We start from the raw sequence: 11,652 nt of genomic DNA on the forward strand, positions 1-11,652 counted from the left end.
CTATATTCCAAAAAAGTATATTATTTTATACAACTGAAAAAAATAGAGTTTAAGTAATACAACTTTTTTTCAATACCTGTCAATACCTTTTAATACCTGTCAATACGTTTTAATATCTGTCAATACCTGTCAGTATCTGTCAATACCTGCCAATACATGTCAATACCTTTTAATATCTGTCAATACCTTTTAACATCTGTCAACACCTGTCAATATCTGTCAATACCTTTTAATACCTGTCAATACCTTTTAATACCTGTCAATACCTTTTAACATCTGTCAATACATGTCAATACCTTTTAACATCTGTCAATACATGTCAATACCTTTCAATACCTGTCAGTACCTTTTAATATCTGTCAACACTTGTCAGTACCATTCAATACATGTCAATAGCTTTCAATACGATTCAATACCTGTCAGTGCCTTTCAATACCTTTTAATATCTGTTACAGTTTTTCTCCATTTGTTTGGCTCATTTCTTGAAACAGAAATTACATTCTCAAAACTACATGGACAAACCTCCAAACCACTTGGCAATTGTTCACAACAGAATTGAATTTCTCATTCATTTCATCAAATTGCAAATGTCTAAGTACATGTCTCAATGTCTCAGTACATCTTTGCAAATGATTAAGTACATGTAGCCTACATTTAGCACAATTTCCAAGTGAATAGATCTTATCGATCTAAACTGATTGTTGATTCTCAGTCTAATGGTTGTTCACTCCAAAACGTGTCAGCGTCATTTCATTGTATAAGTCATCACATGCACAATAGTCTGTTCAATTGTCAAAATTAGTCAAGAACATAATACCATGAATACCATATATGAATCCCTTGGAACATTTGATACATGTATTACAGCAATTGACAGTCAGGTGAAACTAGAACTTGACTAACGAAGGAGGAGTTTCACACATCTCAGATGACCAATCAAACAGTATGTTTAGTTACCTGACAGGTGCTGTCCATGACTGTGAATGCTGCCAAACATGTATGTAAAGAGCTTGACCATGCAGGACCAGTACAATTTCTGAACATGGAGGCACCTGGCCAAGTAAATGAACAAGGGCAACTGCCTGCTCGAGGAAGAGGAAGAGGAGGAGGAGGAGTGAGGGTGCGTGGTGGTGGAATAGGGGGAAGAGGCCGAGGAGCACGAAGACACCATGCTGTCCCGGATGAAATTCGGGCCACAATTATAGACCATGTCATCAACCATGGCCTCACAATGGCGGAGGCAGGTCGCCGAGTGCAGCCTAATGTGCCTCGCTCAACAGTCTCCTCCATCATCCAAACCTTTCGCAGGGAAAACAGGTATGTAGTCAGTCAATGATGGAATTATATGTTGTATAGGACAGGACACTGTGCATAGAGCAAGAAATATATTTATTTACACATTTACCTATTCATTTAGTGTGTGTGTGTGTGTGTGTGTGTGTGTGTGTGTGTGTGTGTGTGTGAGAGTGATAGGCCTACAGTAATATCTTACCTCAATGGGATGTTATGATACTAAAAATGACAAGAAAAACATTGGAGAAAATAAACTATGGAATAGTTTATTTTCTACAGTATTGATGATACAGTTTACAGTAGTATTCCAGTCACTGTGCAGTGATGCATTAGAATTGTGGTAAAGTTACTGTAAGTAAAACAACAATACAAATACATAGGTAACTCATTCTGTAAGGAATACATAAGGTATACATTACGAATGGAGTGTTGTCCTTTGACTTCTATACCTAGGATTGGACGACAACCTTGCACGGGTGGCAGAGGAAAACTTCTCAATGAACAACAAGAACAAGAGATCTGTAACATGGTGATGGCAAATAATGCCATCACATTGAGACAGATCCGCACTGCAATCCTACTAGACAATGCCATATTCCAAAATGTCAACTCTATAAGCAACTCCACAATAGACCGGATATTGAAGAAGCATCAGATGACAATGAAGCAAATGTACAGGGTACCATTTGAGAGGAACTCTGATAGAGTGAAAGAGCTGCGGTACCAGTATGTACATGTAAGTCAGTTACTGGTTGTCCATCATTATAACCTTTTTACAATTAAGCAGTGGTTCCCAAACTTTTTTGGCTTCAGTACCCACTTTACCTGATTTGTGTATCCAGGTAATCCAGGTATGGAAGTATTTGATTTATCTGACTTCAACATTTCGCCTAAAAACTGCAGCTTACTGTATGATGCAATTATCATTATAATCCTTATTTTGAAGAATATAACATACAATAAGAAAAGGGGTCAAAGAGCTGCAATTAGTGCCTCCCATGTAAATCTATCTAATACTGTGGGTTTTACTGTAACATTTCAGTAAGTCTAGTCATTGATGATTTCCCCCCTCCCCTTTCTGTCAAATACCCCCTGTAGTACCTCTGCATAGGGGTACATGTACCCCAGGTTTGGAACCACTGGAGTAGTGGCAAGTAGTATATTGAACTTGTGGAGAACATAGAACATTCCTATGTAATTGTCTGTAATTGTAGTGTATGACTCTTCTGTATGACTGATTTGATGTTTTCTTTTTTTACGCTATTGTAGAGAATAATGGCATTGGAAGGAAACGAGACCCATCACATCCTCGTGTTTGTGGATGAAGCTGGCTTCAACCTGGCCAAGGGCTGAAGACGTGGCCGTAATATTATTGGCCACCGGGCCACGGCGGATGTCCCAGGCCAGCGAGGGGGCAATATAACTATGTGTGCTGCCATATCTGAGAATGGTGTGGCCACTCACATCCCCAGTCTTGGCCCATACAATACAGAGAAGCTCCTCATCTTCTTGGACCGCCTTCATTTTGATTTGATCCCTGAAAATGAGAGAGGTGTCGTAGGGCCTCACCTACCACAATATGTCATTGTATGGGACAATGTGAATTTCCACCGTGGCCCGCTCATCAGGGCCTGGTTCACTACTCATCCAAGGATGGTCATGGTGTTCCTACCACCTTACTCTCCTTTCCTCAATCCTATTGAGGAGTATTTCTCCGCTTGGAGGTGGAGAGTGTATGAGCATCGGGCTCAAGATCAGAGGTCCCTGCTCCATGCAATGGACGCTGCGTGTGAGGATATTACAGGAGATCAGTGTAGGGGATGGTTGCGACATGTACGCCGTTTCTTCCCTCGTTGCATCGCAAGGGAGAATATACACTGTGATGTGGACGAGAATCTGTGGCCAGACAGACAGCAGCGTGTGGATGGCCAGGAGGGTGAGGATGGTGGCCAGGAGAGGGAGGGTGAGGCCAGGAGGGTGAGGATGGTGGCCAGGAGAGGGAGGGTGAGGACAGCAGCGTGTGGATGGCCAGGAGGGTGAGGATGGTGGCCAGGAGAGGGAGGGTGAGGACAGCAGCGTGTGGATGGCCAGGAGGGTGAGGATGGTGGCCAGGAGAGGGAGGGTGAGGACAGCAGCGTGTGGATGGCCAGGAGGGTGAGGATGGTGGCCAGGAGAGGGAGGGTGAGGAGGGAGGGAGGGTGAGGATGGTGGCCAGGAGAGGGAGGGTGAGGAGGGAGGGCGAGGACAGCGACCAGTGAAGAACTGTTAGTTGTGAAACTCCAGCTTTATTTACAGCACTGTAGGCTGCATACAATTTATTGTTTTTTGTTTGTGTGTTTATATTACAGTATATTATGCTGTATACATTTTCTTTTTACTCTGATGTATGGAAGTTACTTTGTGTGTGAATGATAATGGTTACAATTTCCTTGGCAGTATGAGTGCAATGTGTGATGTCAAACCTTGGAGGCTACTCTTACCCTAAAATCCTATTTCTTTTTTTCAGTTTTATACACAATTGTATTCTGTTAGCTGGACAAAAAACAGTACAGTAACCATTGTCAATGAAGGACTGGGCTAAGACTGAAAGGTGGACATGAGGGATATTTCAATGGTCCTCTGCCATAGTGACAAAACATCTAAACATTTTGACTTGCAGTGCTTACACAATGCCAAAGGGACGAAGCATTTTGGGGGCACTGACTGTTTAAATGAGAAGGAAATGTAGCTTTGGTTAAAGCACCAAGAGTGTTGAGAACGTCCGGTCTGTTTCAAGAAATGAGCCAAAGCAATTGAGAAGGATCTTTGCCATTTTCGTGGCACTGACTCTTTATATGGGAAAGGAATTTAGTTTTGAAGCATGAGTGAACAGTTTTAGGAGAGATATGAGCATTTGCAAGTGAGCTATAGTGTTGTGCTGAACTGTAAGACTGTTTTGCCAAATGATCTTAGAGTTTTGAGAATGTAATTTCTGTTTCAAGAAATGAGCCAAACCAATGGAGAAAAACTGTAATACCTGTCAATACCGACACAGAGCTTTTTTTGTAAAAGGTTGTATCAGATTGGAGAACATATTAGAAGGGCTAATAGATTATTCCTCCAAACAGAATCTTTCCAGACTGTTGATATCCTTCATCTGCACTCATGGACTGCCCTATAATTCAAATCGCAGGTTTACAATTTTTTTATTTAATTTAAATGTAACCTTTAACTAGGCAAGTCAGTTAAGAACAAATTGTTATTTACAATGACGGCCTACCCCGGCCAAACCTGGATGACGCTGGGCCAATTGTGCGCCGCCCTATGGGACTCCCAATCACGGCCGGATGTGATACAGCCTGGGGTATCCGGAGATTGAAATGGCCATTACAAAATGTTAGTTTTGTGGTTAATTAACAATTTCTTTGTGGATTTTGATGTGTGCTTGGGCTTATTGTCTAGCTGGAAGATCCACTTGCGGTCAAGTTTAGGCTTCCTGGCAGAGGCAACCAGGTTTTTGGCTAAAATGTCCAGGTACTGGGTAAAGTTCATGATGCCGTTGACATCAACAAGGGCCCCAGGACAAGCGGAAGGAAAACAGCCCCATAACATCAAAGATCCACCACCATATTTTACAGTAAGTGTGGGGTTCTTTACTACATATGATTCCTCTTTTCAACACCATATTTTACAGTAAGTGTGGGGTTCTTTACTAGATATGATTCCTCTTTTCACCACCATATTTTACAGTAATTGTGGGGTTCTTCACTACATATACCTCTTTTCAACACCATATTTTACAGTAAGTCTGGGGTTCTTTACTACATATGATTCCTCTTTTCACCACCATATTTTACAGTAAGTCTGGGGTTCTTTACTACATATGACTCCTCTTTTCACCACCATATTTTACAGTAAGTCTGGGGTTCTTTACTACATATGACTCCTCTTTTCACCACCATATTTTACAGTAAGTCTGGGGTTCTTTACTACATATGATTCCTCTTTTCAACACCAAACTCACCACTGGTGTGCGTGGCCAAAGAACTCTATTTCCATGTCATCAGACCAGTTCCAATCCAAGTGAAAATACCGTTTAGCAAACGCCTGCCGTTTGCATTTGTTGGATGACATAAAAAATAGAGCCCTTTGACAACGCACACAAATACTTGACACCTACTTTTTTTTTTTTAAGTATTACTTGTTAAACAAAATCTCTTTCGCCTTCTCTGTATTAGTATAAAATAATATAATTTCTTTTTTTGCATGCAATACAGCTCAGCGTTGTATTATTGATTTTATACAGTATTTTTTGCTCATCTTTATCAAGAGTGTCAATAATGTTGGACCTGACTTTTACTGTACTTAGTTGGCAGGGCGTCATATTCACACACTTAAAATAATATGGTCTTGTGGTGGTTGGTGTGTGGGAGCTGTGCAACAGAGGGCAGGCAGGTCTACCATATCAAGTCCAAAAGCTCACATATCCTCACTTTGTGTGTACATTACATAGATGCACATCATCTTAATGCCATAGCCTGCAATGAATCACCATTTTCTGGCTGAGATACAGTACCTATTGTGTTATTGACTGTACGTTTGTTTATGTGTAACTCTGTGTTGTTTTTTGTCCCACTGCTTTGCTTTATCTTGGCCAGGTCGCAGTTTTAAATGAGAACTTGTTCTCAACTGGCCTACCTGGCTAAATAAAGGTGAAATACATTTTTTTTTAAAAACCTTCTTAGTGAAATAACCCACTAAAATCTAGACAGAAGGCATACACTGCACCATCTCAGTTTTACACCTCGATATGTCCAACCAAGACAAATAAGTAAACAAGACTGTTCTTTTAATATAAAAAAAAATCAATTTAAAGTTAACAAAAACATGGTACTGCACTGTGTGTAATGCAAACTGTATGGAGAAACTGTACAGATTTTTTCATAATTAGGATGCAGTGCCATCTGGTGGTTGTAAAGAGTGTTTTCCCCCTCACTACGGAGAGTAAATCACGTTTTATCCCAATCCTTAATGACAACTCTAGACCCTCTTCCCTTTGCAGAGTCTCTGTAAGCATCTGCTCATTTTACATCTAAGACGGCACACTTTCTAGAAACAAAAACAGTAGAAGAAAGTTGAGCATTTGACATAAGAGAAATATCAGTTTACATGATATAGCTATTTAAACAGGCATCCCTTCTGTCAATGTTTAATGGACCAAAAGACAAGGATGTTGTATTGAACATATAGAAAAGAAGTCTTACAGCACAGGGATAGGTAACATGACTCCACAAAGTAGGGCCAATTATCTGTATAGACTCGGTTTAAAGAGTGAATCAAAATACAGCATGTTAGATCCCACTCAGGAATCATTAGGTAATGCAAACAGTTTGACAGTGCCTGCCTCGCTATCCCACTCAGGAATCATTAGGTAATCCAAACAGTTTGACTGTGCCAGACTCTCTATTGTTGTCGTACTTCCCTTCCTTGTCATCACATGCGTAGGCCAGCAGCGGTCTCTTAGGATGCCAGGCTACTGTGAACGTAGGAGACTCACACTGGACCTCCCACAGCTTCTCTCCTGCAAAAACACAAAACAAAGAAGAGGATACTGAAGAATGATGAACTCAAATTAATGAGGACTTTATTCTTGCCAAGGACTATGCGGCATCAGATCCTCCTCTCCACCCTCTCCGAGCTGGGCATCTCCGGCGCGGCCCACGCTTGGATTGCGTCCTACCTGACAGGTCGCTCCTACCAGGTGGCGTGGCGAGAATCTGTCTCTGCACCACGTGCTCTCACCACTGGTGTCCCCCAGGGCTCTGTTCTAGGCCCTCTCCTATTCTCGCTTTACACCAAGTCACTTGGCTCTGTCATATCCTCACATGGTCTCTCCTATCATTGCTATGCAGACGACACACAATTAATCTTCTCCTTTCCCCCTTCTGATAACCAGGTGGCGAATCGCATCTCTGCATGTCTGGCAGACATATCAGTGTGGATGACGGATCACCACCTCAAGCTGAACCTCGGCAAGACGGAGCTGCTCTTCCTCCCGGGGAAGGACTGCCCGTTCCATGATCTCGCCATCACGGTTGACAACTCCCTTGTGTCCTCCTCCCAGAGTGCTAAGAACCTTGGCGTGACCCTGGACAACACCCTGTCGTTCTCCACTAACATCAAGGCGGTGACCCGATCCTGTAGGTTCATGCTCTACAACATTCGCAGAGTACGACCCTGCCTCACACAGGAAGCGGCGCAGGTCCTAATCCAGGCACTTGTCATCTCCCGTCTGGATTACTGCAACTCGCTATTGGCTGGGCTCCCTGCCTGTGCCATTAAACCCCTACAACTCATCCAGAATGCCGCAGCCCGTCTGGTGTTCAACCTTCCCAAGTTCTCTCACGTCACCCCGCTCCTCCGCTCTCTCCACTGGCTTCCAGTTGAACCTCGCATCCGCTACAAGACCATGGTGCTTGCCTACGGAGCTGTGAGGGGAACGGCACCTCCGTACCTTCAGGCTCTGATCAGGCCCTACACCCAAACAAGGGCACAGCGTTCATCCACCTCTGACCTGCTCGCCTCCCTACCTCTGAGGAAGCACAGTTCCCGCTCAGCCCAGTCAAAACTGTTCGCTGCTCTGGCACCCCAATGGTGGAACAAGCTTCCTCACGACGCCAGGACAGCGGAGTCAATCACCACCTTCCGGAGACACCTGAAACCCCACCTCTTTAAGGAATACCTGGGATAGGATAAAGTAATTTTTCTAACCCCCCCCCTTAAAAGATTTAGATGCACTATTGTAAAGTGGTTGTTCCACTGGATATCATAAGGTGAATGCACCAATTTGTAAGTCGGTCTGGATAAGAGCGTCTGCTAAATGACTTAAATGTAATGTAAATGTAATTGTGTGGGCTTGTTTTGTAGGCCGTATGGTCCACGGAGAGTGAGGGGATTATTCTTGCACATTCAATTCTTTTAAATATTTTAAAAAGTTGTATAGACTTTTTTTCTTCAACTAACCTGTTTCAACCTCTGCTATATCTATGAAGTGGTCTTCTGAGGCTGAAGCCAGCATCTTCCCATCATGGCTGAAACTCAATGTTCTCACTGGCCAGTCCAACCTGAAACACGACAATCAGACTCAACGTATGTATACATTGCAAAAGCATGAATGTCAAGTGATACACATACTGATCATTGTTTGGGTGCTTAATGGGCTACTGGGGTTAGCTGATGATGGTGATGAAGGATTTGCACCATTTGTTGTAGATAGATACCTGTCCATATTTACTTGTTTTAATGTAGACTCACACACCTGGAGAAACAGCGAACACAGACCAGTTCTTCAACGGTCCACAAACTGACCAGAGCATCTGCACTTCCTGTAGCAAAGTACTTCCCTGTGGGGTCAAACTTGATGCAGATGCAATTGGAGGGGTGGGCGTTGATCGACTGGATGGGCTTCAACTCAGGGTAACTGAAAACAACATTTCAAAGTCAGGGAGCTGTAACTTAGGTTCATAATTAACCTATCTACTACTTCAAGTCATATCCACTTTCATGTGCAGCATCAATAGGCATAGGCTACATCACAGGACATAAGCTACACATTCTAGTTTGGACAGGGTTGTGAATAATTGAGTAACGGGGTGTGGGGGAAAATGGCACCCTATTCCCTAAATAGTGCACTGGTTTATACCAGCACCATATGGGTCCTAGCCAAAAGTAGTGCACTAAATAGGGAATAACCTAGGGTGCTATTTTGGAAGGGACCAATGTCTTACCTCAAGATGTTGATGCACCCGTTTCCATTGGTGAGAAAGAACATGTTGTTGTCATTATTCCATGAGATCTCGTTGACTTCAAACTTAAACTGCTCCTCAGCCCGTGACCGGTGTGATTTTACATCGATGAAGGTAACCACATCATCCTTGTTCCCAACGGCTATCGTTTGGCCGTCCGGACTCCAGCAGATGTTGATATTTTCCCCTGCAAACAAACATAGCAGGTAGATCAAGCACTTTCGGTCGGCACAGATCAGAATAAATGCAACGGAACATTACCAAATGGCCCAAAAAATGTCACGTACTGTAAAGTCTTGCACTTCAGTACAATACTAATGTATTGTTTTTGGCTTAAGACACAGCAGATGTATCGTTTGCGTCGCTGTCCAAAACGGGTTTAACTTTAGTGTTGACAGTAGCCGTGCACTTTGTTGTTCTAATTGGAAGTTACCTTTAGTGTTGACAGTAGCCGTGCACTTTGTTGTTCTGACGTCCCAGATGCGTATGGTCTTGTCCCCTGATGCAGTGACAAACACGTCTGGGTTGGTAGGATGCCAACACAACTGATCAACACTGTCTCCATGGCCTCTGTAGTTGTTCTCCTTCACCTGTAAGGGGTTGAAATAGGCAAAAACAACAATCAACAAGATAGCTAGCTGTGTGCTAAGGTGGAGGTTGCTACCACAAATAGTAACTAACTAGCCAGTTGTCTAGGCTAGCTGGTTCAGCACATAACATAGCATCTAGCTAGTTAGCAGGCTCTTCCCGATCTGATCATAGTTAACAATTTAATAAATATCTGCTATATATAAAAATGAGTGTATCATTTGGTGTGCACGAATGTTACAATATAAGAATTGAGAGTCGTGTTATGAGCCTTGCACTAGCATGAGTGGTTCATTTATTCAATGTTAGCTTGCGTCTATAACATGCTAGCAACGTACCAAACGGTCTTTTTCCAAGACAAATACGCTTGCTGTTTTATCAAAAGACCCAGATGCCAACCTCCTGCCGTCGCAACTCCATGCTACTGAATGAACTTTAGCGCTATGCGCAGGGAATTCCCTACTTTTGTTGTTATTTCTAAAACTCTCTTGCATCTCTTGATAATATTTGGACGCCATTTTGGAAGATACTACCACGTTATGTTGCTACGGGGGGGGTTCTTCTTCTTCTTCTTCTTCTTCTTCTTTGGAGTTTAACGGCGGTTGGCATCTAATATGTTGCATTACCGCCCCCAACTGGACTATGATATAAATCCATTATACTTTGTGATACAAAAAAATTAAATAAACACCCTTCGACTAACGCTATTCCACTACTTTGCCCCTATCTCCTCCTTCACCATGCCAACAGCCTTGGAGGACCTGACACCACCACTCAACACACCCTGTAACTCTTCTGAAGTCAAATCTCATATACCCAAATACTTCTCTGCAGCTGCCACCACAACATCTATTTTCTGTGATTGACATTCCATTTCTGTGATACAGTTGATAACCATTGCTATGAACGCTAAAAAGACAACCTTACTGAAGCATATATCACTCATTGGCCTATCCTTCTGTGCTGGCACAGATCTATTACTCACAGGGATACTCTCAGGATCCTTCACCCCTGACCCATTCACCGATACTTTCTTCACTGCCTCAGCATATGTCACCTTCTGCACTACCCTGAGTCTAGCCACCTCAACCTGCCTCTCTCTCAACAGACACTTCCGACCCCCAGCAACATGGGCACCCTTACAGTTGACACAGACAACTTTATCCACCAAAACGACACAATCCTCTATCCCATGCCCTCCTGCACACTTCCCACATCTTGGAATCTCCCTCCTACAAACTGCTACGACATGGCCGTAAACGTTGCACCTGAAACAGTGCAGTGGATTCGGCACAAAACCTCTAACAGGATAACTGATATATCCTGACATGATTTTGTCTGATAGAGACTCTGACCCAAAACTCAAAAGGGCCACGCTCATCACCAGGTCTGAGTTGCACCAAACAACGAGCATCACAAACACCAGGAATCTTCAACTTCAATTGCTCATGCGCCAGCTCCCTCTGGTCAGAAGAAACACAAACACATATCACAAGTCCAGTACAGGTTACCTTCACTGATTCAACTGTACCCAATTCCTTTCCTACCCACCCTGAAACCACAAATGGACCCGCTAAAAGGAAAGGATCCACTTTCTCCAAAAATGTCACTCCTACTCGACCTCTTCTTCCTCTTTCCCCTCCATTCCACTTCAGAAATCCACCTTTCTGTGTCCCTGGCCTGTCCCAATATTCCTGTTCTCCTGACTCCAACTCATAATTGTCCTGCTCACCTCAGAAAACGTGTCGTCTCCAGGTGCCAACATTTTGAGTGCATGAGAAGTGGCCACACACAGAAAAAAACCCACCACCAAACTCAACTGTGTTCTATTCCCGTCGCAGCGGAAAACCTTGAGCTTTTTCTTGGTACACTCTGATAGTGCCTTGCTCTCTAGTTCACTTGGCATTGGCCCAAAGCACCAAAGTGGCTGGTTGACAACACCGCCAAAAACTTGTTAGCCTGATTACACATCGCTGGCCTTCCAATG

The 11,652-nt window shown here is 43.2% G+C and overlaps 1 protein-coding gene and 1 long non-coding RNA gene across 2 annotated transcripts; both read right to left on the reverse strand.

Moving 5' to 3' along the window:
- Positions 1 to 423: 423 nt before the first annotated feature.
- On the reverse strand, positions 424 to 2,490 carry LOC115205728 (uncharacterized). Its single transcript, XR_003880664.1, has 2 exons — positions 1,493 to 2,490; positions 424 to 1,299 (listed from the first exon to the last, which is right to left on the reverse strand). It is a non-coding gene; the product is annotated as an uncharacterized LOC115205728 (long non-coding RNA).
- A 3,614-nt stretch (positions 2,491 to 6,104) lies between these two features.
- Positions 6,105 to 10,225, reverse strand: LOC115205726 (THO complex subunit 3). Its single transcript, XM_029771996.1, has 6 exons — positions 10,004 to 10,225; positions 9,511 to 9,667; positions 9,060 to 9,264; positions 8,591 to 8,752; positions 8,296 to 8,396; positions 6,105 to 6,853 (listed from the first exon to the last, which is right to left on the reverse strand). The coding sequence occupies exons 1-6, from the start codon at positions 10,181 to 10,183 to the stop codon at positions 6,690 to 6,692; spliced, it is 969 nt and encodes a 322-aa protein (XP_029627856.1). The 5' UTR covers positions 10,184 to 10,225; the 3' UTR covers positions 6,105 to 6,689.
- Between the last annotated feature and the right edge of the window lie 1,427 nt (positions 10,226 to 11,652).

The sequence above is a fragment of the Salmo trutta genome, chromosome 13, assembly GCF_901001165.1.
Source record: "Salmo trutta chromosome 13, fSalTru1.1, whole genome shotgun sequence".
In the NCBI taxonomy this organism is placed as follows: domain Eukaryota; kingdom Metazoa; phylum Chordata; class Actinopteri; order Salmoniformes; family Salmonidae; genus Salmo; species Salmo trutta.